Source organism: Tupaia chinensis, unplaced genomic scaffold, assembly GCF_000334495.1.
Source record: "Tupaia chinensis unplaced genomic scaffold, TupChi_1.0 Scaffold000527_1, whole genome shotgun sequence".
In the NCBI taxonomy this organism is placed as follows: Eukaryota; Metazoa; Chordata; class Mammalia; order Scandentia; family Tupaiidae; genus Tupaia; species Tupaia belangeri.
The window spans coordinates 4,905,593-4,932,459 of record NW_006160040.1 but is presented as its reverse complement, the minus strand read 5'-3'; the positions used below and the strand labels follow the sequence as shown (position 1 = coordinate 4,932,459).

General features: G+C 40.6%; 1 protein-coding gene across 1 annotated transcript; it reads left to right on the top strand.

The window, feature by feature from the left end:
• The first annotated feature begins 111 nt into the window (after positions 1-111).
• Positions 112-20,514, top strand: CD164 (CD164 molecule). Its single transcript, XM_006156976.3, has 6 exons — positions 112-401; positions 3,024-3,107; positions 8,445-8,519; positions 10,339-10,374; positions 15,998-16,051; positions 17,980-20,514. Exons 1-6 carry the CDS (start codon positions 230-232, stop codon positions 18,144-18,146), a joined length of 588 nt encoding a protein of 195 aa, XP_006157038.1. The 5' UTR covers positions 112-229; the 3' UTR covers positions 18,147-20,514.
• Positions 20,515-26,867: the final 6,353 nt, after the last annotated feature.

Sequence of the window (26,867 nt, the reverse complement as noted above, 5' to 3'; positions counted from 1 at the left end):
CCGGCGAGAGCCGCCCCCCCTGCTCCCCCCGCCGCAGCCGCCCCGTTGGTACCGCCCGCGCCCCGCCTCCGCCCCGCCTGCGCCCGCACGCCGCGGACTGGGGCCGCTCACGTGACCCCGCGCGCTCCCGCGGGGAGCGAAGTCTCGGAGGCGGCGCCGCAGGGGACGGAGGGACCGACCGAGCGTTGTTCGCCGCAGCCTTCGCCCAGACCCCAGCGCTGAAGACACGATGTCGGGGCTCTCCCGCGCGCTGCTTTGGGCCGCCACCTGCCTGGTGGCGCTCTGTGTGCTGTCGGCGGCGCAGAACACCACTCTCGCTCCGATCTTGACTTCAGCGACCACCACCAACATAACCGTGACGCCGGTGACGTCGCTCTCGCCTGTCCCCACTCCAGTACCAGGTGGGCGCCGGCCCAGCGGGCCTCCTGCGCGCTCCCATGCCCCGCGCCGCACGCCCTCCTCGAGCGCTCGGGGTGCGGCGGCGACTCCGGCAACATGGCGGCCTGCCCCGAGTCCGGCTGCGGCCCGCGCGGGGTGGCCGGCGGGTGAGAACGACTCGGTGAGAAGGAGACGGACAGGCCACTCCTCTCGATGGGCTATTTCCGACTCGAGAGCGTTGCACTCGAAGGCGTTAAAAAAAAAGTGCATCGTAATCCCTAGCCTCACCTTAGGCTGGGAACAGGGGACGTGGCTTCCTTCCGCGGTGGCAGCTGTGCGGTGATGGTGGGGCTCGGCGATGCGCTTCCGAAGTTAGCGGCGAGACCCAGCTCCCTTTCGCTGGACTTGGTGGTTTATCCAACTCTCTCCGGAAAGCAAAAGCGGAAAGGAGAAACTTAAAGACATGAGTGCCAGTCCGTGTCTCGGACGTGGGTTTGAGAACATAAGTCGCTTGAGATTTCCTTGCGTTGACTTTGCTGGTGGATAGGGACATATCTGAGATGCGAGCACGAAATTAGTGGAAACTTCACTTCCTTTACTCCATGATAGGTGTAAAGAAGGAAGGTAGTCACTGTACCTCGCGCGTTGCTATCTTACCAACGGGCTAAAGTAGAAGCTAGGAAGCGAAACTTAGGTACAGCGAGAGCGGGGATGAAGTCGTTTTCCTGAGGGCCGTCTGTGTAGTAGGCTGTGCAGTCGGGATTGCAACCATATCTGTGATTTTCTTAAAACCCAGGCAGAAACTCGCCTTTTGTTAACTCTGCCGTCGAGCGTCGCTGGTTAAGGTATAGAGATTTTAAAGCAGAAATTAACTTATGCCGTAACACCAAAGAGGAAAGGGAAGATAAGTTTGCGGTAATAAGATGAAGAAACAGTAGCTGTTTGAAATCTCCATTCTCCAATAGTGTGCGATGGGTTATTCTATAGTTAGCACCGTAACATGGCTTCCTGACCGAAAGATCGCTTTAGTGCAATGATTTTACTTTTTTCTCACGCTGGTCATATTGTGGTACAATGTGCTCCCTCATTTTAGTATGTCATAAAAGCTTAATATTATGAAACATCATAGCATGTGTTTTTGTTAGCTTCAGAAAAATAATGGTAGAATTCAAAAAATAACTTTTTTTAATTTGAAAAAGTAAATAGCAATACCATGGTGGAAATTCTAACCATGTGATTTTTAAGAGATGGAGCAGAATTGTTTTAGTTCTCATTTGACTTCTCCTTTCAGAATTGTATAGGCATCTTGTTTTGTTTTTTAAGAGAAACCTGGAAATACCAGCTTAATTGTGTGTAATTGGAAGGCACGCACAGGTGATAATTTGTGTTTTCTGGAAATCACAGTTGGATAAGCAGGGACCTGAGAGGTAGCAAGTTTTCTTTGTCGGAAAGAACATCAAGCCCTGAACTTGGTCATTGAGCATAGAAGAGTTTATAAGGACTTATTTCTGCTTTGTGGGCACAGACACACACCCCCCTCTCTAGAGGACCATACACGTCTCAGTCTTTAATATGTACTAATTAAAAGGCCGTGCCTCTGTGGAACTGTTTTTTCAGACAGGCAGGCAGCAAATGAAAATGTTGGTGACTTCTAGTTTCAAAGAACATGAAGGGCGTCTTATCTATCCATAGACAGTTCCTTTGTCCAGGCATTGAATTGTAATTAGCTGCCTTAGTGTTATTATTTCTGTAACATTTTGGCTTAGATAAACTATTGACAAATAAATGCCTTTCTATTATAATTTGTTAAAACCCGATTGTGGCCCTTCCAGATGTCTCCAGTTGCAGAAGATACTGTGAAGCGAGGATCACTTATAAATCACAGATCTGGGGGAAGTTAACTTGTTTTCCAAATGGATATCATCGAAACTTGGGTTCACCCTGTAATAAATCTTAATTACTATTAAAAATCCCACATTCTCAGGGTCAGCAGGTGGTATGGTGGAAAAAGGTGCTGGACTCCCACATGGCCAACCATCATTGGAATTCTGGACCTGGCGGCTTGCTTTCTCGCTTTCCCTTTCTCCCTCTCGGCCTCTGTCTGGTCAAACTAAAAAATAATAATAATAATGACAAATGGAATTAAATAAATAATTCTTTTTTTTTTAAAATCCCACTATCTCATCAGATGTTTTGGGATAGTGGTTTCTTTGCATGTAGTATTTGTCTCATAGCCTTTTCTCTTGGTATTCTTATCTTGTAAGGACTCATTTTAAAAGGCCTTGAGAAACCTTGAGTAACTGGGTTATCTCTCAAATAGTTGACCTGTGTAAAAGGATTGTTTGTTCGGTACCTCAATATTGAGTGGTTCCCCATTAGCTTGTTTTCCTTTTGAGTTTACTTACTCTGCTGTATAGTTTGTTTGGTATTTCTTAGTAAACTGGTTTATAAGGTTTTAACCATTTTTGTGAAATTAGCAGGTGTGGTACTATTGGGTTCTCAGAAAAGTCATGACATATTTTTGCATTAAAAAAATAGATCATGACTTTCTAACAACCCAATATATGTAATGCTTATTATTCAAAAAGGTAAGTAGAATAAACTCAGATGAAATGCTAATTGATTTTATGCATTTTGTCCACCAGATTCCTGTGAAAACCGAAATAGCTGTGTTTCCTGTTTTAATACCAGCATTGATAATACTACCTGCTTTTGGATAGACTGTAAAGGTAAGAAACTTTGAAGTTGCTACTTTACTTTTGTTTGTTGGGGGGGGGTGTGTGTTTTGGGTCATAGGGTGCATATACTCACTCGGTGGGCGCCGGCCCAGCGGGCCTCCTGCGCGCTCCCATGCCCCGCGCCGCACGCCCTCCTCGAGCGCTCGGGGTGCGGCGGCGACTCCGGCAACATGGCGGCCTGCCCCGAGTCCGGCTGCGGCCCGCGCGGGGTGGCCGGCGGGTGAGAACGACTCGGTGAGAAGGAGACGGACAGGCCACTCCTCTCGATGGGCTATTTCCGACTCGAGAGCGTTGCACTCGAAGGCGTTAAAAAAAAAGTGCATCGTAATCCCTAGCCTCACCTTAGGCTGGGAACAGGGGACGTGGCTTCCTTCCGCGGTGGCAGCTGTGCGGTGATGGTGGGGCTCGGCGATGCGCTTCCGAAGTTAGCGGCGAGACCCAGCTCCCTTTCGCTGGACTTGGTGGTTTATCCAACTCTCTCCGGAAAGCAAAAGCGGAAAGGAGAAACTTAAAGACATGAGTGCCAGTCCGTGTCTCGGACGTGGGTTTGAGAACATAAGTCGCTTGAGATTTCCTTGCGTTGACTTTGCTGGTGGATAGGGACATATCTGAGATGCGAGCACGAAATTAGTGGAAACTTCACTTCCTTTACTCCATGATAGGTGTAAAGAAGGAAGGTAGTCACTGTACCTCGCGCGTTGCTATCTTACCAACGGGCTAAAGTAGAAGCTAGGAAGCGAAACTTAGGTACAGCGAGAGCGGGGATGAAGTCGTTTTCCTGAGGGCCGTCTGTGTAGTAGGCTGTGCAGTCGGGATTGCAACCATATCTGTGATTTTCTTAAAACCCAGGCAGAAACTCGCCTTTTGTTAACTCTGCCGTCGAGCGTCGCTGGTTAAGGTATAGAGATTTTAAAGCAGAAATTAACTTATGCCGTAACACCAAAGAGGAAAGGGAAGATAAGTTTGCGGTAATAAGATGAAGAAACAGTAGCTGTTTGAAATCTCCATTCTCCAATAGTGTGCGATGGGTTATTCTATAGTTAGCACCGTAACATGGCTTCCTGACCGAAAGATCGCTTTAGTGCAATGATTTTACTTTTTTCTCACGCTGGTCATATTGTGGTACAATGTGCTCCCTCATTTTAGTATGTCATAAAAGCTTAATATTATGAAACATCATAGCATGTGTTTTTGTTAGCTTCAGAAAAATAATGGTAGAATTCAAAAAATAACTTTTTTTAATTTGAAAAAGTAAATAGCAATACCATGGTGGAAATTCTAACCATGTGATTTTTAAGAGATGGAGCAGAATTGTTTTAGTTCTCATTTGACTTCTCCTTTCAGAATTGTATAGGCATCTTGTTTTGTTTTTTAAGAGAAACCTGGAAATACCAGCTTAATTGTGTGTAATTGGAAGGCACGCACAGGTGATAATTTGTGTTTTCTGGAAATCACAGTTGGATAAGCAGGGACCTGAGAGGTAGCAAGTTTTCTTTGTCGGAAAGAACATCAAGCCCTGAACTTGGTCATTGAGCATAGAAGAGTTTATAAGGACTTATTTCTGCTTTGTGGGCACAGACACACACCCCCCTCTCTAGAGGACCATACACGTCTCAGTCTTTAATATGTACTAATTAAAAGGCCGTGCCTCTGTGGAACTGTTTTTTCAGACAGGCAGGCAGCAAATGAAAATGTTGGTGACTTCTAGTTTCAAAGAACATGAAGGGCGTCTTATCTATCCATAGACAGTTCCTTTGTCCAGGCATTGAATTGTAATTAGCTGCCTTAGTGTTATTATTTCTGTAACATTTTGGCTTAGATAAACTATTGACAAATAAATGCCTTTCTATTATAATTTGTTAAAACCCGATTGTGGCCCTTCCAGATGTCTCCAGTTGCAGAAGATACTGTGAAGCGAGGATCACTTATAAATCACAGATCTGGGGGAAGTTAACTTGTTTTCCAAATGGATATCATCGAAACTTGGGTTCACCCTGTAATAAATCTTAATTACTATTAAAAATCCCACATTCTCAGGGTCAGCAGGTGGTATGGTGGAAAAAGGTGCTGGACTCCCACATGGCCAACCATCATTGGAATTCTGGACCTGGCGGCTTGCTTTCTCGCTTTCCCTTTCTCCCTCTCGGCCTCTGTCTGGTCAAACTAAAAAATAATAATAATAATGACAAATGGAATTAAATAAATAATTCTTTTTTTTTAAAAATCCCACTATCTCATCAGATGTTTTGGGATAGTGGTTTCTTTGCATGTAGTATTTGTCTCATAGCCTTTTCTCTTGGTATTCTTATCTTGTAAGGACTCATTTTAAAAGGCCTTGAGAAACCTTGAGTAACTGGGTTATCTCTCAAATAGTTGACCTGTGTAAAAGGATTGTTTGTTCGGTACCTCAATATTGAGTGGTTCCCCATTAGCTTGTTTTCCTTTTGAGTTTACTTACTCTGCTGTATAGTTTGTTTGGTATTTCTTAGTAAACTGGTTTATAAGGTTTTAACCATTTTTGTGAAATTAGCAGGTGTGGTACTATTGGGTTCTCAGAAAAGTCATGACATATTTTTGCATTAAAAAAATAGATCATGACTTTCTAACAACCCAATATATGTAATGCTTATTATTCAAAAAGGTAAGTAGAATAAACTCAGATGAAATGCTAATTGATTTTATGCATTTTGTCCACCAGATTCCTGTGAAAACCGAAATAGCTGTGTTTCCTGTTTTAATACCAGCATTGATAATACTACCTGCTTTTGGATAGACTGTAAAGGTAAGAAACTTTGAAGTTGCTACTTTACTTTTGTTTGTTGGGGGGGGGTGTGTGTTTTGGGTCATAGGGTGCATATACTCACTCTAGAGAGACAGAAAGAGACAGAAAGAGAGTGAGGAGCCCCCACCCCTAGCCACTCCACAGTCCCTTCTCTTCCACTCTCCTGGGATTTTGGGCATGTATACATAGGCACCAAACATGATTTCCAAGCCACCAGATCTGGGACTCAAACTGTGGTTGGCCATACGCGAGTCCTGCACCTTAACCACTACATCACCTAATAGCCCCAGGGTTGCTGTACTTTTTAGAGAATGCAAAACTTTTGATTCTACAGTATATTATTATTGAACATTTGAAAATACTGTAGAATGTATAGTTTAATGTGCATTATTTTGCAAATCTGGTTGGTTTTTTTTTTTTTTTTTTTTAAGAGATTTTTGCTATAGGGTGTATGTGCTCTCCAGTGAGACAGACAGAAAGAGAAATCAACCCCCAGGTGTGACCACACCACAATCCCTTCTCTATTCTTCTCTCTGAATTTTAGGTGTGTGCGCACGCACACGCACACATACATGCCCAGCATGAGTTTCAAGCCTCCGGGTCTGGGACTTGAACTGCAGTCAGCCATGTGGAAGTCCAGTGATGTAACCATTACCCCATCTGCTAGTCCCTCTGGTATTCCTTTAAAGCAACAATTGCTTACCATCCCCTCTAAAAATTTCTTGTCTCATATCTCCACGTTTAGCCACCTTGAATTTGATGATTAAAGCTTAATTATTTATATTTATTTTAAAGGGAAACATTTGTTCCAGAGTTTATTTAATTTGCCAAAGGGCACCTGCATTCACCTGAGACAGAGGGAAGTGAGAACATACTCCCCATGGGAAATGGTCACATTTCCTCTCTGTTTCTCCCTGCTTTCAGGATTTTGGTCATGCATGCATGCGTATGTACCTGGTATATTTCTGAAGCCACCAGGTCCTGAACTGGGACCTCGAGGTCAGCCATATGGAGTCCAGCCCCCTTAACCACTAGGCCATAGACTAGCTCAGGCTCAATCCCTTTTTTTTTTTTTTTTTTTTTTTTAAGGTTTTTGCCATAGTGTTTGTGTGCTCCCCAGAGAGAGACAGTGAGAGGGAAAGTGACACATCTCCCCAGCCAGATGACCACTTCACAGTCCTTCTTTTCTGTGCTTCTCCTGGAATTTGGAGGCATGCAAGCACATGTGCTGGCATTTTTAAGCCACCAGTCTAGGCCTGGAACTGTAGTTGGCCATGTGGGAGTTCAGCGCTATAACCATTATGCCACCTGCTGGCCCCCAGACTCAGCTTTTAAAGGAAGTGATTGACTTTAGAGTTTGTAAGGGTTAAGAATACTCTAACACATTGGAATTAGCTATTAAAGGAAATTATGTAATTTTCTTTGGAAACTTGTTTTGAGATATGTTAAACTTTAAGTTAACTTTATGTGTATTTGATTCAGGGATAAAGAGCTATCAATAGATGGAGAGACTCTGAGAAGTAGATAAGGTTTTTGTTAGAATCATGGGATTGTAGTATGAATTTTAATGTTTTCTTAGATGTTTGCATTTTTTTATCACCAAAACAATCTTAACAGTTTGCTTGTTTGTTTGTTTGTTTAATAAAGAAAAAGTGGGGCTGGCAGGCGGCATGGTGGTTAAAGATGCTGGATTCTCACATGGCCAACTGCAGTTCTAGTCCCGGACCTGGCAGCTTGCTTTCTCGCTTTCCCTTTCCCTCCCTCTCTGTCTGTGTCTGGTCAAAGTTTAAAAATAACAATAATAATAATATCAAGTGGAATTAAATAAATCTTTTTGAAAGAAAAAGAAACTAAAAACTGTTAAAAAGTCAAAGCTGCATATTCAGTTTTATTCTTTAGTGAAAATAGTAGCCCTAGGAATTATATTAGTATATAAAGTGTAAAAGCTTTTTAAAATTAAGATATTACCTTAATTTGGGATTAAATGAACTTTTTTATTATAGAAGTTGCTCTTTTTAGGTCACAATAAGCGTGTGTAGCCCTCCCTCCTTTTAGGGCCACATATAGGAGTCGGCAGACTTTGGAGATTTGAATGTTCAGAGTCTTCCTATCCAGAAAAGCTGTTTCAGATAGCACAGAAGCAGGGAGATCTGGAACAGGAGTCCTGCCGCTGCTATGGGACACCTGCCTCCTCTGTTTACTAAGCCTTTGTTCAAAGATCCTGATCACTTCTCCCTGTTCCTTTTATGAATTCTGGCTGCCTTCCTTGATTGTACAGTGATCACACTGTAATTCTGAGATCTCAGTGTTTCAGATTTATCTGTTCAGTGTTTTTATGTGGATTTTGAAAGGATAAAATTTAGAGAGGGTCTGCATAGTAGTGTCTAGGAAAATGGAACAAGGAAAATCACAGTAATTTGATGGTCTGTGAACTTCTATGTTTGGGTTGGATTTTTTTTTTTTAAAGGTATTCTGGAGCTTAGTAGTAAAGTCCATGACAATATAAATCAGTGATTTGTGGTGTTTGCCTTTTTTTCTCTTAACAGATAAGAGCCCCTACTGTTCCAGTAATTCAACAGTTAGTGGCTGTCATGTGGTGAATGGGTCAGATTTCTGTTACGGTAAGTATTCACGAGATATGGAAAACCATTGTCTCAAGTGTTGTAATTCTTGTTCGAGATTTAAATGTGAATAGTATATTTATTAGTGTAGGTGCTTCCTATCCTTAACTTCTCCAGGAATTCATTGCAGTTCAGAACCTCTCTATTTACATTTTTACAAGCCTGGTTCTGGCACTTTTTGGTTATGGTACTGGGATCTCACATTTACTCTCCAGCGTAGTTTGTGCTATAGTTAAGTGAACCTTCTCTGTATTCATCTATTTTCATGAATGAGGAACTTGATTACTCTCTAACCATTATTCTTTTACCTAGCAAATTCTTAAAATTCCTAGTTGAAACAGCTAATTTTTCCAGTGAGATTATGAATTATGGGAAAGTAAGTCTCCTAATTCGGTCTATAGGTAATTAAATAGACCAAAAGATTTTTATAGAGTGTGTCAGTAACCTTGAAAGACTACCATTAACTATTTAGTTATGATAGAAGTTCCCTATCCCTCCCATCTCAACACTGTAGCTGGGAATGTCATTAATATTACATGCATTTTACCTTATATAGGGTGCATAATATGGTTTAGGTGGTACATGAATAAACATTTTTAATAGTTACTTATTTCAACGTGTGTTAGTAAGAATTAATAACTTTTAGACCTTTGATTTTGTTATATTGTTTACAGACAGGATTCAGTAAAATATTTCTTAAAACATTGTCTTAAAAATTGAGTAAGTAATGCTACTTATTTGCTGATATACCGATTAGAATTAGTTTTGGCTGTGAAGGATATAAACATCCAAATTACAATGTCTTAAATAGTGGACAGATTCATTTCTCTGACGTAAAGGAAGAGCTAGAGTGGCAACTCGACAACCATTAGTTTCCCACCCTAATCCCTTAAAAATGACTTACTTTGACATTGCTCATCAAGGTGCATGTTCATGTCCCAGCCATCACGTTTATTTTATTTTATTTTTTTTTTTTGAGAGGTTTTCGCTATAGGGCGCGTGCGCTCGCCAGACAGACAGAGAGAGACATAGAGACAGAAAGCGAGAAATCACCCCCCAGGGGGGATGGTCACGCCGCAATCCCTTCTCCTCCATTCTCCTCTCGGGATGTTGGGCACGCACGCACACGCGCCCGGCGTGAGATTTAAGCCACCGGGTCCGAGACGCGGTTCGCGGTCGACTACGTGGGAGTCCAGCGACATAGCCATTACGCTAACTGCTGGTTCCCACGTTGATTTTTCATGCCAGCAGGAAGAGGAAGGGAATGGTAGAGCCTCATATCTATCTTAAAGATGCTTGCTAAAAGTTACCATAGCTTTCTGGCTGCAAGGGAGGCTAAGAAACATCTTTGTTGGGTGAAGAGAGGTGTCACTAAAAATTGGTGCTTCTGAGACCAGCAGATGATCTAATGGTTACATCACTAGACTCCCACATAGTCTGCCTTGGTTTGAGTCCCAGACCTAGTGGCTTAAAACTCACACCGTGTGCAAGCACATGCATGCCTAAAATCCTGAGAGGAGAAGGGATTGTGGCATGGCCATCCCCTGGGGCGGGGGGGATTCCTCGCTTTCTGTCTCTGTCTCTCCAGTGAACGCACGTACCCTATAGCAGAAATCTGGCTTTAAAATAAAAATTGTTTTGTTCCGAAGAAGGGAAGGTGAGGACAGCTGTCAGTCTCTTCCACAGGTAGTACTTTAAATGTTATAAAAATTGTTAATAGTACTCAAATGATTGCAGGTAGATAAATAGTGTTATAGATTGTGATCTTTTAGATTTGATATATACAGTGTTTTGTTCTGTTTTGTTTTGTTTTAAATAGAGCCAACTGCTACTCCGACGACATCCAATTCTACAGGTAAATCAAGATGACTGACTCTTTTCTTTCTCTATCTTTTAGAATTTTAAGTTTTCTTGGTAGATACCTTCTTAATTAAATACTTAAAAATTGTTACTATAAACCTTGGACCATAATAATTACATTTATATGTAGTGTCTCTTAACAGTAATACATAACTCCAATGCTGTGCATTTCATGAATCTGAGCAGATTTGCTGTAGCTTTTTTACATTGGGCCTACAAACTGCTTTTTATGTTTCATGGAAATTATGGGAAATACAGAAGCCTAAAGAAAATTATAATTCCCATCATTCACAGGTACACTAGAATGTTTACAGTATTGATTTCTTGTAGTCCCTTCTGTGTGTATCTGTAAACAAATATCCTTTTTACGACAGTGGATTATACCTTTGTGCACGTTTGTATTTCCAGTTACTGTGAACATTGTCGCACATGTTTACTCATCGTTCTCTTGATTGAACAGGTTATCTCTTGTTCTCCATGTAGTGACCATCTTATAGGGACTTATATTCTTATCTCTGATACAATTGATTGAAACAGAATTATTGGGTTATAGTATGATTACCCTAAGGCTTTCTGTAATTATTATTTTCTAGAAAGCTTTATGAATTTTGTTTCTATCAATAATAACAGGAGAACTTTCCACCACTTATAGCATTAGATAATACTACCCTTTACAATTCTAATTTAGGGTTGGCCCTTGGCCTGGTTGATTGAGGAAGCTGGATTTCACATGGCCTACTGTGCAATTTGAATCCCAACCCTAGTGGCATAAAAAGCTGTCAAGTGGGTGTACGTGCATACCCAACATTTCAGTGGGATGGGGAAGGGATTGTGATGTCACCATGCTCCAACTGAGGGGTGCTTTCTTTCTCTCCCTCTCTGTTTTTCTCTGGGAAACACATATGCTCTCTGGGGAAATAAATCTAATTTGATAGAAAAATACAGTTTAAAATATTAAAGGCAACTACCCCAAGATAAGTGTTAGGCTAAATGGTAGAGATTAAAAGAAGGTAGCATTTTGTGTATTGTAGAAAGGGTAGAAGAAGTCAGTGAGCAGTCGTGTTGGGGAATGTGTAGGAAGATGTATGTATTGGGTGGCCCAGCTGATTAAAATTACACGCTGGTGGGTCCAGCTGACGTAATGGTTACATTGCTGGACTCCCACATAGTCCACTGCAGTTTGAGTCCCGGACATGGCTGCTTAAAACTTAGGCCAGGTGTGTGTGTGTGTGTGTGTGTGTGTGTGTGTGTGTGTGTGTGTGTGTGTGTGTGTGTGTGTGTGTGTCTGTGTGCACGCGTGCCCAAAATCCTGAGAGGATCATGGAGGAGAAGGGATTGCAGTGTGGCCACGTCCCTGGGGGGTGATTTCTTATTTTCTGTCTCTGGGGAATGCACACTCCCTATAACAAAAATGTCTCTAACATAAGCGGGGAAAAGTACACACTGGTGAAATAGGGGAAAGCCTTCTAGCCGAGATAGAGCAGTGTGTCAGTACATTCGGAAGAGATAAGACAGATACAACAAGGTCAAGGAGTGTCTGGCACAAGGTGAGAAAGAGTTAAGCTCGACATTCAAGTCAAGAAGAGGATAGGGAAGCACCCATGTATGTCTTGCTGGTAGACGTGGATGTTATCTGGAAAGATTTTTAAGTATGTAGGGCATATACATTTTAATTGATATGACTTCTGGTATTGTGGAGAGTGAAAATTAAAGGAGTTTGCGACTCTATGGCATTAGGGAACCTGTTACAGTAATTCTGGAGAACAAATAGGGGAGGAGCTGTAGACCTACATGATAGGTTTAAGGAAGTAGAAGGCTTGGACTTGACCAGTGAGGAGATGGGAAGGAAGAGTGATAAGGAAAAGGTGAGGAGTTGTCACCAAAGTAAGCAAGGAAGAGGAAGAGCAGCTGGTCATGTCATTTGGATTTTAAGAGAGAGTTTTGCTACAGGGTACATGTGCTCACCAGAGAGACAGAAAGCAAGAAATCACCCCTGCCCCCACCCCCTGGGAGATGGCCACACCACAATCTCTTCTCCTCCATTCTTCTCTTGGGATCTTGGGCATATGTGCACATGCACCTGGTGTGAGTTTAAGCCACTGGCTCTGGGACTGGAACCTGGGAGTCCAGCAACATAACCATTATTTCAGCTGCTCGTCTTGTCATTTGGGATTTTTGGTTAAGATGACTAGAATTCATTTAAGTGCGATCTGTTAAGTATTTAGGTAACTAGATCTGGAGGGAGCTCTTGGCTAAAAATATAAAGAAGGCAGTCAGCTTAGGCAGTCATAGATACTACTCTGGGAGCATAGAGAGTGGAGGATCGGGCTTGAGGACCAGAGTCCGGGCGATGGTAATGTTTAAGGGGAGAAAGAGGACTAAGGAGGAAACCGAATAAGGATGGGCGTGGAAGTAAGAAAGTCCAAAGAAGTGTCTCCAAGAAACACTGCGTGGGTATAGATCTATGACTAGGTCTTTAAGCAAATTGGTTAGGTAAGGCAGGAGCTTGAAGCCATACATCTTGTGGTGTGTCTTGGTACCAAAAGGTAATGTATTTTTCTTTCTCTTATTTTTTTTTTTAAGAATTATTTATTTTTGGGACCAGCAGTTAGCATAATGGCTATGTCGGTGGACTCCCATGTAGTCGACCGCAGTTCAAGTCCCGGACCTGGTGGCGTAGACTCACGCCGGGTACGTGTGTGTGTGCCCAAGATCCCGAGAGGAGAATGGAGGAGAAGGGATTGCGGCATGGCCATCCCCTCTGGGGGGGGTGATTTTTCTCTTTCTGTCTCTCTGACCTGGTGAGCGCACACACCCAATGAGAAAAACCTCTCCAAAAAAAAGGAAAAAAAAGAGAATTATTTATTTTTATTAATTATTATTATTTTTAATTTGACCAGAGAGAGAAAGAGGGAAAGTGAGAAAGCAAGTTAACAGGTCTGGGATTCAAACTGCAGTTGGCCACGTGGAAGTCCAACACCTTTACCACACCACCTGTCAGCCCCATGTATTTTCAATTGGTGCCACAGCAGAATAGTGTAATTCTATCTATATAAAAAGTATACATTAAATAAGTGCTAGAAAGCAACAAGACACACTACAATGCAATAATACAAATCTGGTGTGATCATTTTGTTTATTGTTACTGTCCTGGCAGTCCACGCACATCTACTTGGCAGGAAAATGAATCGTGCAGAGGCAGAGGCTGCTTTTTCAGTTGGCTTAAGTTTTTGTTTTTTGTTTTTTGGTTTTTTTTTTATCATTTTGTTTATTGTTAATACCGTGAGTGCATAATATAGTACAGGTTTATAATTGAAATAATATAGTCTTGTGTGATGATAAGTGCTTCATGTAGTGAACACTGACTGACTGAGAAAGGGGATTCCCTGTGTTGGAGAACTGTCGTAAGTCCCGTGGTTGTTAAACAGCAGATCATTAAGTGAGGAGTGGTTGTGCTATATCAAGGACAAGAACTGGTTCTGAAGGACTTGACTGGAGCTGGCTCAGACCAGCTCATGCTAGCTAGTTGCGAGTAACTTGACATCTGCTACAGTGCAAGTATTCATGCCACAGGTGCCTGCAAATACTGCAGAACTGTATTTGAGCTGATTGTTGCATGGTGTTAACAATGCTCAAACTTCTAATATCCACTACAAATCATGGACCAACAGGCATATTAAAGGTTGACTAAAAAGTGTTAAGCACAGACAAAGTTCCAAAAGGCGAAATGTAAACAGTATAGAGGAGGAGATAATTTCCCCAAAATCAATGTGGGCTGCTCTTTTTTTTTTTTTTTTTTTTAAAGAATCGTTGTATTTAATTTTTTTATTATTTTCCAGTTTGATCAGCCAGTGAGAGAGAGAGAAGGAAAGTAAGAAAGCAAGCCACTGGGTCCAGGACTTGAACCATGGTTGGCCATGTGGGAGTCCAGTGCTTTTAACTACCCACACCACTTGCCAGCACATTTGTCTTTAAGAGAGATTTTTTGTTTTTGTTTTTTGGTTTTTTTTGCTATAGGGTGTATATACTCTCTGGAAAGACAGAGACAGAAAGCAAGAAGGCCACACCACAATTCCTTCTCCTCCACTGTCCTCTCTGTGGATTTTGGGCACACATGCACACATACCCGCAGTGTTTTGGGCTGCCAGGTCTGGGACTCCAACTGAGGTCAACTACATGGGAGTCCAGTGACGTAACCATTATGCCATCTGCTGGTCTCAATGTGGCCTGCTCTTAAACAGTTATTCTCTGCTGCTTACTCCACCCTGGATCCTCTGAACTACTAAGAGTCTTTAGTCTTTCTTTGGTTCTGTGAAATGGAAGAAATTGATGCAGAAAATGCATCGATAGACAACACTTACTAAAAAAACCCCAAGCATTTAGGAATAGTCTGTTTCTGTGGCTCGTATGTGTTGCTTTTCCTTAAGAGAGCAAGTGAGAATTTTTTTTTTTTTTTTTTTTTGCCATAGGTATATAAACTATTTATTAACAGACAAGGCCTACAGACTTATTTATTCTTGGACACATCCATGGTACGGCCATGACGGCCAGTTGTCTTAGTGTGCTGGCCTCGGCCCCGAAGGCCCCAGAAGTGGCGCAGCCCTCTATGGGCCTGTATCTTCTTCAGTCTCTCCAGGTCTTCACACAGCTTGCTGTCCAGACCCTTTTTCTTCTTATCTACTCCCAGTTAAAAATGCTCACATCTCTTAGTAGCCAGCATTCTCTTAAATCTGCAGTTGGGCTCAGCATTTTCTAGCCTCAGCACAATCCTCTTTGTAGTTTTTGCCTTTTTCTGGAAAATAGGCTTAGTCTATCCACCATAGCCACTCTGCTTCCTGTCACAATGCTTCTTTCCTTAAGCATACAGAGAAAGCCCTTTTTGTACTGTGTCACTTTATGAGGTTGGTGCTTGCCACACTTCTTACAGAAGGTCCGGCGGGTTTTAGGGATGGTCACCGTGTTTGCGGGTGTGCTGTCTGCACAGAAAGAGGCAGTGATTCTCTAAGAATTTGAAAGCATATTAAAGTCAGTAGTAGTAGTTTTTTGAGAGAGCATTTTGCTATATGGCGTGTGCTTTCGTTGGAGAGACAGAAAGTGAGAAATCACCCCCAAGGGTAATTACCACTCCACATTCCCTTCTCCATTCTCCTTGAAATTTTGGGCATGCATGTACACACACCTGGTGTGAGTTTCAAGCTGCCAGGTCCAAGACTCAAACCATGTTCAGCCATGTGAGAGTCCAGCGCCTTAACTACTATGCCATCTGCTTGTCTTGGTAGTATTTTGTTTTTATTTTGTTTTTAGAGAAAGATTTTTGCTATAGGGTATGAGTACTTGCTAGAGAGACAGAAAGACAGGAAGCAAGGACTCACCCCCTAGGAGGGATGGCCATGCCTCAGTCCCTTCTCTATGCTCCTTGGGATTTTGAGCACACACACACATGCACCTGGTGTGAGTTGTAAGTTGCTGGTCTGGGACTCGAACCATGATTGGCTGTGTGGGAGTCTAGTGACATAAGCATTATGCCATTTGCTGGTCTCTATTAATTTGAAAAGGTGCTAGATAACTGGGAAGTTAGAAATTTAAATTTTTAAAAATACATTTTGTTTTCATTACAGCTAAAACAACAACCCATCCTTCTCCTACCACTTCCGTCATTGTTACTACAACAGGTAAAGCTTTTTAAACTCACAGTGATGTTTTTAGTATTGCCTCATTATTTCTACCATCATTTACCAGTTTTTTTAATGAATATTAATGGACTGAAACTCATCTTTTACTTTTAAGGGACCAAATTATATCTTAAAACAATCATGATTACGTTACCAAGAGTCTTCTTATTTCTTAATGTATAATCACATTTGGCATAACAGCTCAGAATCAAGTACTAACGTTTTTCCCAAACGTCTTCCGTACAACTTGTACGTGAGGTCTAATTTTTAGCTACTTGTTAGGAATTGGTTGTGTGCAGTATTAGACCATGAGAATTTGAGTGCAGCATCTAGCTTTTTTAACTGAGAAAGGTCTGAAGAACCACGATCACTACTAAATGTGTGCCTTACAGTCTTTTTGAATACTGCTTCTACGTTCCTCAGTAACTTACATGCACGTGAAAATTGTTTTATTAACTATCCGATGTCTTGTAAACTAAATTATATTTATGTTATACCACAGGACACATAGGTACACAGGGGAGGAGCTCATCCCTTTATCCATATTTAAAATAAACTTGTCTCAGTACTGGTGAATCTTTTACCCGCATTTGGGATTGCTTTTGCTGTCTCTAAGTTTTATTGAAGCCACTCCATTTTCATAAGAAGAAATATGAAATTGTAATTAATTCAAAAACAAATTATAGCCACTGAACTGGGTCATTTGATATTCTGTTAACCAAAAAGTAAAATTTATTTTAAACATGAAATTGCTTTTTTACTAACAAATGGTGCTTTCTTTTTTTGGGGGGGAGAGATTTTCACTGTAGGGCGCGTGCGCTCGCCAGACAGACAGAGAGAGACATAGAGACAGAAAGCGAGAAATCACCCCCCAGGGGGGATGGTCACGCCGCAATCTCTTCTCCTCCATTCTCCTCTTGGGATCTTGGGCACGCACGCACACGTGCCCGGCGTGAGTTTTAAGCCACTGGGTCCGGGACACGAACAGCGGTCCACTACGTGGGAGTCCAGCGACATAGTCATTACGCTAACTGCTGGTTCCCAAATGGTGCTTTCTTAAAGAAATATTTATTTAAGTTTAAAATTTTTTAAAAGAATTATTTATTGAACTTTATTTATTCATTAATTTATTTTTAATTTGACCAGAGAAAGACAGGGGAGAAGGTGAGAAAACAAGCCCCTAGGTCTGAGACTTGAACCGTGGTTGGCCATGTGGGAATGTCCAGCACCTTAACCACCATGCCACCTGCTGGTCCCTTAAATTATTTTTAATTTGTAATAGGGCATGTGTTCTCACCAGAGAGAGAAATTGAGAAAGCAAGCCACCAGGTCTGGAACTTGAGCCACAGTTGGCCATGTGGGATTCCAGCACATTAACTACCATGTCACCTGCTGGCCCCAGATGGTGCTTTCTTAGTCTGTCTGAAGTGTTTTACTTCCTACAAAATACGAAAAATTAAAAAAAAAAATTTATTTTTTTTGAGAGGCTTTTGCTATAGGGCATGAGTGCTTGCCAGAGAGAGAGAGACAGAGGGACAGAAAGCAAGAAATCACCCTCTAGGGGCCATGCCTCAATCTCTTCTCCATTCTCCTCTCAGGATCTTGGGCATGCACGCACACACACCCAGTGTGAGTTTTAAGCCACCGGGTCAGGGACTTGAGCCGTTGTCGACATAGCCATTATGCCAACTGCTGGTCCCGAAAATTTTTATATTCTTACTCTACATTACTTAATAAGTTTTCTCATAATGTAAAATTTGCTGACAGAATCCTATCAACACCTTTACTTAGAAGTTATTTTGCTTGTTGAAAATGTTAATTGCAGATATGTCCGGGTGTGTGTGTGTGTTTGTTTTTTTTTTTATGTTTATTTCTTCTGAGAGGATGAAGATTTCATGACTTACTAAGGGTTATTTCTTTTGTAACAGGTACAACGAACACCACTTTGACTCCAACCTCACCACCTGCGCGGAAATCTACCTTTGATGCGGCCAGTTTCATTGGAGGAATCGTCCTTGTTTTGGGTGTTCAGGCTGTAATTTTCTTTCTCTATAAGTTCTGCAAATCTAAAGAACGAAATTACCACACTCTGTAAACAGACCCATTAAGTTAAGAAGGACTAGTGATTCATTTGTGTAACTCACTGAAACCAAAATAATATGCTTCAAGAAGTCCCACATGGAAGATGCTGTTCCAGGATTTTTAAGTTTCCAAAGGATACATATAGGATATTTGGAACATCATCCAGAAGGAGAATCAGTTAAATCATTTTGCTCAACAGGAATACTTACAATATTCTGCATGAATCCTTGTGGCTGTCTTCTTTTATTTTAAATGGCTGCTGCTGTGGGATTGTTTCTTTCTTGACATGCCAAATGTAACTTTCTGTAAGTGATGGGAAATGTGCACACAACCTCATGACTCTTGGCAGTTTAAATTGAGTTGTTTTAAAGCCTGAAAGCTATATCACTTTCATCCAAACTCCAGGTGTAGTTTAGTGACCAGAATTGAGAGTGTGCCAAATTAACATCAGTCAGGTGGATTTTTGACTATCATTTAAAAAGTGGAATAAGTTTATAAATTTAGTAGTCCTAAACGGTATCCTTAAAAAATCTTGTGCTTGATAAGTTATTTTTTCTACATTAGAAATAAGATGCCACACAGGGAATTACATTCCAGATTGAAAGAAATGAATGGAAAGGATACAAACTATTAGCGTTAAACAGGTTATTGTTCATACTTGTAAAGCACCTTATACCATTGAGAAAATAAAGACAGTGCCTTAAAAGATAGTCTGAAAGGTAGGCTAGAACTTAAAATGTTTGTGATTTATTCTTTCACATTAACAAAAGTAAAAGTTGGTTGGAAGAAGTAACTGTTGAAGTGTGAGTAGTAGTAATCCTGCTTTTAGTTATCATACTGGTTAATACTTCATTGAAAACTTAACCTAACTTTATTTCAAGCTGAGAAACTTTAGCTGGAGGATAGTATACAGAGTTGAAAGCCTTCCATATATTGAACTTCTCAACATTAATATAGTCAAAGAGATAAAGTTGATTAAATTATATATGTATATTTTTGTGCTTCAAAAAAGTCTCCTGACACTGTTATACCTTGAAAGGATTTCCATCAAGCTTTCTTGAAAAGTAACTTTCATGAGTCAAGAAGGAACTAAGTTATTTTAGAGTCATTTACTGACTCTTTAAACCAGACAGTTATTTTAAGTTTTTAGACAGCAAATATGACCAATGTGATTTCAGAAAGTTTCAGAATTTTTTGCTTGATAAGATTATGTAGATTTTTTAAATGATGATAGCCTGGATACGTAGACGGTGCTTTCTCTTTCTCTTTTCTTCTTTTTGTTTTCAGTTCCCATGGCATTTGAAAGTAAGCAGATGTACTTTTATTTCTATAGTTTTCTTGTTAAGTACTAGGGATCTTTTTGTTCTTGCTTGTTTTCAGTTTTTACAATTTTAGAGGGTTACATCTCCCTGCCTCTGACATGTTGGAGTAGTTCAGAGGCTCTAGTCTGTTTAAAATGGGCTTTTGCTCTTCTAGGTCATTAGTTTTGTTTTGTTTTAGTTTCTTTAGCCTGTAGTGGCTGAGTTTAGCACTTCAATATTTTAGAGTTTAGAAAATGACAAATTACTTTGGTTCGTTAACCAAAACTTCTTGCATTTAGATTCATAAAATGAAGATTTACTGTTTTCTTTGTTACTTGCTGGTACAGCTAAAGTTTGTTTTACTTGCACATTTGTACATATACTTAATGTTTTCAAGTGCCTTAATTGTTTAAAATCTCTGGCTTCAAAGGTTTTGGGGAAAAGATAGGTTTACCTCACATCTTTGTTTTTCCATTAGTAGTAATATTCTAGGTACCTCACAAGATATATAATGGTGCCATGGCTGTTACTTTTTAGTGAGCAATCTAAGATTCATTTGAAAATGCATAGAATTTCCATTCCTTGCAAGGTGGTAAAAATTAGCTACAGTGATACAATTCGTCACTACCTGGATATGAATTCCTTGCCACACAGTAATGTCAACACACAAAACAAATTTTATGAAGATGACTTGAAGCGTTTCCTGTAATTCTGAACACTGCTCTAACAACAAACACCTAATAGGACACTTGCTTTTTCAAGTCTATTAAAGAGCTCTTGCCACAGAACTCACAGCCTTTGCAGACTTTCCTACCCTTCCTTTAGCAGTGTAGTATCTTGAGCCATTAATAATTTTGGGTTTTTTTAATCCAGAAGATATATAGAAACCTTTTCAGATTTTTCATCTGATTTGTTCATGCAGATACCGTTCTTTCAGATACCTTAATTTACTTTACAGATACTTGTTGCACAGGCAGATACTGCTGTATTTAGATACTCCTATTTCAGTTCATTACAAAACTGCAAAACCAATTTATCATGTACCAAATTGACTTAAAATAAATCTACATGTTTATTGAATTAATCTCTATTGACTGAAATGTTTTTGCATTTTGACTTTTGACATTTTAATGCCAGTGGATTAACCTTATTAGTTCATTTAGGGTAGGTTGTCTATTCGGTTTTTTATTGCTCCTGTGGACTAGCAGATAACTAAGGTTATGTATTCATCAGCAAAGAACAGAGTCTTAGAAATGATAGCTGGAGGGAAGGTTTGGTACGCACATGGGAAGTGACACACAAATTGGCAGAAATGCTCTTACAGTGAACCGAGAATTTATGAGACTACCATCTGTTTTTATAGCTGAAAACACTTGTGACTTTCTGCCTCAGATTGCATATAGAGTAAAATCAGAGTGCTTGGTATAAATATTAACTATCAAGCCACATGTTGGCATGTAAAATCTAGTTCTATTGTTCCACGTACAGGCAAAATTAAATCAATGGATTGGGACTAAGAAGAAAGAAGTAAATATTCCTCTGTCAGCCTTAAGCCTGTAAGGGTAGACTTGAGAATTTTGGTTAGAAATCTGTTACCTATATATAGAGAGTCAGCCTTGGTAAGTATTGTGTAAAACTTTGCGTCAAGCTTAATGACTCCTTAAAACATCACTAGAAGTATTTATTTTGATAAGGGGTTCAAAGTAGGCTTTTTAAAAAAGTAATAGTAATAGAGACCAGCAGTTGGTGTAATGGCTATGTCACTGGACTCCCATGTAGTCAGCTGTGGTTCGAGTACCAAACCTGGTGGCTTAAACTCACGCCAGGCGCATGTGCGTGCATGCCCAAGATCCCGAGAGGAAAATGGAGGAGAAGGGATTGCGGCGTGGCCATCCTCCCGGGGGATGATTTCTCACTTTCTGTCTCTTTGTGGTGAGTGCACATGCCCTTTAGCAAAAACTTCTCCCAAAAATAATAAAATAAAAATAATAGTAATAAGAGATCTTGTTTATTTTCCCATTAATTACTCTTTCATTACTTATGAAGGTAGCCGTTGCCACTGATATTTTCCTTCCACCTAAAGGATATTCTTTAACACTTTAATGTTTCTAATAAGGAAAATTTATTATTTTTTTAATTACCAGTATAGCTATTATTGGTAAATTCTTTTAGACTGCGTGTCTGCCCTCTTTAATCTGAAGTATAAAAACCATTGTCTGTTTTTGTCCCTTACATGATTAGTATACGGTGCCTTTGCTTTTTTTTGTTTTTTTGGGGGGGTTTTTTTGAGAGGTTTTTGCTATAGGGTGCATGCACGCGCCAGACAGAGAGACGGAGAGACAGAAAGTGAGAAATTATCCCCCCAGGGGGGTGGCCACACCATAATCCCTTCTCCAATCTCTTGGGATCTTGGGCACGCACGCATACATGCCCGACGTGAGTTTTAAGCCACTGGGTCCAGGACGTGAACTGCAGTCGACTACATGGGAGTCCAGCGACACAGCCATTAGGCCAACTGCTGGTCCTAAAACCTAAAAAACTTGTAAAGTAATAAATTATTTTTTAAGGTTTTTGCATGTGCTCGCCAAAGAGAGACATGTAGGGAGGGAAAGTAAGAAATTATCCTCTAGGGGGACAGCCACACTACAATTTTTTTTCTCCTCTTGTGATTTTGGGTACACAAACATGAACCTGGCTTGAGTTTCAAGCTGCTGGTCTGGTACTCAAACTGCAGTTGGCCATGTGGAAGTCCAACACTTTGGTGCTTGCCTGAGAGAAAGGAAAAGAGATTTATCCCCCCGGGGTGGCCGTGCTGCAATCTTATTTCCAGTCACCTCTCAGGATTTTGGGCATGCACATGCACCCAGTGTAATTTTTAAGCCATAGGTCTGGGACTTGAACCATGGTCAGCCATGTGGAAATGTAGCATCTCAACCACCAAGCCACCTTCTGGCCCCTCTTAAAGACACAGATAAATGTGTAAGTCTACTTTTACTATCCAGTCCCTTCTCGTTGCCCTTCTCTATCTGTACTGGTAAACAGCCCTTGTTTTCTGTTGACAACACAAATTCTGTCAGTGCTGTTACCTAAGAACTAAATTGTAAATTTTTTTAAAGAGATTCTTGCTATAGGGGACATGCGCTCACCAGAGAGACAGAGTGAGAAATCATCCCCCAGGGGGGATGGGCATACCACAATCCCTTCTCCATTCTCCTGCCAGGATCTTGGGGACTCCCAGCTTGAGTTTTAAGCCAGTTGGGTCCAGGATGCCCAGGATGCAAACCGTGATAGGCCATGTGTGAGTCCTGCAATGTAACCGCTATGTCATCTGCTGGTCTCACTAAACTGTAATTTAACCTCCAAGACATTGTGTATAAAATTTAAATGCGAAAGTGAAAATGGATAGAAATAAAAATAAACAAGAGGGAATGGCATATATTCAAAGCTATTACAGACCTTGTTTCTATAAACCAATGGCTTCCTACTATCTGAGTTCTTTTGCCTTCAGCGAGAACTTTAGCTGGTCACGGTTCCTTACCAGAGTCCAAGTCATCCAATTGTCTTTCCTACTTTGGTCACTGTCTCTAATTAGCCTTTGCTACTCAGTGTGGAAGTGCAGGCATCCAGAGTGACCTGTGTACTGGTCCGGGTTCTTGACAGATGAGGTGGTAGCACCTGTCAGTCATGGTAAGAAGTCCATGTTGGTTGAGCTCACAGCCTCTTGTCCCTGCCATTCTGGCCACATTTTTCATAGGCCCATTGAGCTAGCGGTGGGTTAGCTGGGGAATGAGACTAGGTGATACCTCAGAGCACATTTTGCCAACTTGATTAAGAAGAGCCTCCTTTAGGGCCAGCAGGTAGTGTGGTTAAAGTGCTGGACTCCCCCATGACTGACTGCATGAGTCTCAGACCTCTTTGCTTTCTCACTTCCCCTTTCTCTCTGTCTCTGGTCAAATTAAAATAATAATGACAAGTAATTTTAAAAAAGAAAAGAAGGGCCTCCTTTGCTGGGGATGCCTTTTGATGGTCATTAAGAGGATACAAACATCATTCACAGTCTATGGCAGTTGTGAGATCCAGCCACAGATGGATCCAGACTTTCTTGTCACCAGCCTTTCAATGCTCTTTCTTCCAAGTCCCAGGCCAGTCAAACCCTAACAGCTGCCCTTGAATTTGTGCAGATCCGCCATCTCTCAGTTCTCACATGGTGGGCAACCTATTCAAACAGGCACACTGGGAGGGTTTTCTTTCACTGCACTTCAGGATCACCCTTTAGTGGTACTGTCCACTTTGGGGTAAAAACAATATACCATGTAGGCCCATCCTTCCCTTGGGTGGTATTGTCCACTTTTGGGTAAAAACAGCATACCATTTAGACCCATCTGTAAACCAGGCTTGATTTTTTCCTTTTTAAAGAATTACTTAATTTTATTCATAGTCATTATTTTTTTTTTTTTTAAGTTGACTGGAGAGAGAGAAGGAAAGTGAGAAGCAAGCTGCCAGGTCTGGGACTTGAACTGCGGTCAGCCATGTGGGAGTCCAGCCTCCTTAGCCACCGTGCCACCTGTCAGTCCTTATTTATTTTTTTTAATGGGCCCATGTGTTAGGAACATCTCAGGAGGCCCTAAGTATGAATTGAGGGAAAGGAGACAATAAAACAAGTTGGTATTGAGAAAGTTGGAGCCGTGTGTTTATGTAAATTATGTTACTTTTACCTTCCATGCCTGCCCAAGCAAGCTCAGTATATTGTGTACCATTTTGCTCTCAGGATAGATTGCTGCTGTGCATTGCCAAGATTGTGTTGAGGCTGATCTACAACACTTACATTATAGTAACCCCAGGCCACGTGATCATCTGCTGTCCCACAGAGGCATTCAGTCTGTACCAAGGCACAGTAGTAAGCTAGAAATTTCCTTAAAAGAATAAATATCTTCAGAAGAAAGTATAGGTTTGTTCCAAAATTCCAAAGGTCTTCTCAGTGATTCTGTTGTCTTCTCTCTGTTTGGCAGAGGCTCCAAACAATATCCCTATATACTTTGATACTTTGTCATCATTATGATCAGGTGGCTCATAAAACCCATGTGGTAGAGCTTGTATCATAAATAAAACTTGCTACAGAGCCTTGTCTTACTGTGGTCCCTACTCAAAAATGGAATCTTAGTGGACTCTGTAGATAGTTTGAAGTAGCCCACTCAAAAATATGTAGTATTTATACATTTAAATGAAATGTATAGCATACTTCAAAAATGGCCTACTATGCACTATGTCTCTTTTCATGGTACTTAGTGCAAGATGCAGAGCCTTACGTTTCACTTTTGTTTTTTAAACAATTATTTAATTTTATTTATTAATTTTTTAAATTTGATCAGAGAGGTAGAGAAAGAGGGAGAGCAAGAAAGTAAGCCACCAGGTCCAGGTTAGGATTCAAACCACGGTCGGCCATGTGCAGAGTCCAGCAACCTAACCACCACCACACCACATTGTAATGGCAAAATATAAGTCTCTACAGATGTAACAGAATAGAAATATCTAGCATCTTTTCTGTTTACAATGGAATTAAACTTAAAGTCAACAAAAAGAACCTTTGGAAACACAAATACATGAAACAAGTGTACTGTTTGTTGAACAATGAATGTTTATTGAACTGAAATGAAACAATATACTACAGATATTTTTAAAATCACTGGAGAAATTGAAATTTTAAAATGTTTTGAAACTAATGATAATGAAAATACAGCACTCTCAAATCTTTGAAATACACTGAAAACAGTAAAAGGGAAACTTGGAGCAACTACTACTCACAAGAAAAAAAAAAATAGACCCATGACAAATAACCTAAAAATATAGTTCAAGGAGCTGGAAAAGCAAGAGCGAATGAAATCCAGAAAAAACAGAAGAAAAGAAATAGTAAAGACCAGAGAATAAATGAAGTAGGGAACAAAAGAGCAATATTTAAGGAGCCTTCAGGTGGTGTGGTGGTTAAAGGCACTGGATTCCCACACGACTGACCCCACAGTTCAAATCCCAGACCTGATGACTTGCTTTCTCACTTTCTCTCACTCTGTCCCTCTCTGGTCACATTGAAATTAACAAAGTTAAATAAAGTAACTTTTTTTTTTTTTTTATTATCATCATAATCTTCTTTCTATTACACTAGATTACATATAACTTTACATTGACTTCCATTGCTTTTTCAAAAGGGAATGCCATGCATGTCAGTACAGAGATATCAATCTCCCCGCTTTATCATTCAATATCTTTTCCATGCTTTTCCCAATAATTATTATTATAATTTTTTTAAACAATCAATCACTATTTCTCATTTTGCTTATTAAAAAGACTTCACCCATCATGAAATACTTCCCAGACCGGTTCAGTTGAGAATACTATACATGTCATCATCAACAGGTAATAAACCATATCTATTTCTCATTAACATCCTGCCTCTCTATTGTTCACTGCTGTCTTTATCCTCTTCTCTCCTTTTTTTTTTTTTTATACTTTGTTTTTTATTATAAATTTTTTTTTCTCATCACAACACACATATGAATTTTCCATCCAAAACACACTGTGCATTGGCTCAATCAAGCACATCAACATATATGTTCTCAGCAAATGATTTCCCAATTTTTGTGTCCTGCATACCTTGCCTTTTGTTTTGCCATCCTAGGTTCCCCATCCCCACCCTCTGCCATGTCCCATCTTCCTCCTCCATTGTCCCTGACATTCATGATTGCCCTCAATGGCTTCCGCCCCCCCCCATTCAATTGTTCTACCAATGAACTCAATTAGTCTAAGTATATCCACTAGCTAGCACAGCTGACATATCCTTACACATGTATCCAAATCTGATCCTAGGCATAAACCCCAGGGAGTAGAATGAACATACTATAAAGTAGACCCCAGTTGTGTCCATACAACTCTCTTCAGTCATCAAATGTGCATTTTTTTTCCCTCCTGATTATTATTTTTTTATATTAAATTATATTGCCTAACACTCATTCCCTGAGTATCATCACAACACACCAAGTGTAGTTGCCCATCTAGGATAAACTACATAGTGTCTTAATCAAGCATGTCGTCACCAATACTGTTCCATTTCTACTTTCATACATATAAATATGTTTTTTATCCTATGTTTGACCCTCAGCCCTTTCCCCCTCTCCCAATTACTCTATCTCTGCTATAGACAGCTATCCTCCAGAGGGGTCATTGAAAATGCGATACCTGCGAGTAGAGGGAGAGGGGTCACGAGTCCAAAGTTTTTAACAATAGGGAAAATAGATTCCATTCAAGGTTGGATCAAGTGTGGGTCTCGTGCAGTTCCGCAACTGTAGGTGAGTCTCCATGGAATACAGTTTCAGGAAGGCGGTTCTGGCAAGCAGAGTTGACCATCAGTTGATGCGGCACAGCAGCCATCTTGTGGTTAGCAG

Bases quoted from the DNA above. Each gene is read 5' to 3' on its own strand.
- CD164 (XM_006156976.3), top strand. From the start codon at position 230: ATGTCGGGGCTCTCCCGCGCGCTGCTTTGGGCCGCCACCTGCCTGGTG. The intron at 3,108-8,444 runs GTAAGAAACTTT...TTCTCTTAACAG, and splicing joins CTTTTGGATAGACTGTAAAG to ATAAGAGCCCCTACTGTTCC. The intron at 8,520-10,338 runs GTAAGTATTCAC...TGTTTTAAATAG, and splicing joins TGGGTCAGATTTCTGTTACG to AGCCAACTGCTACTCCGACG.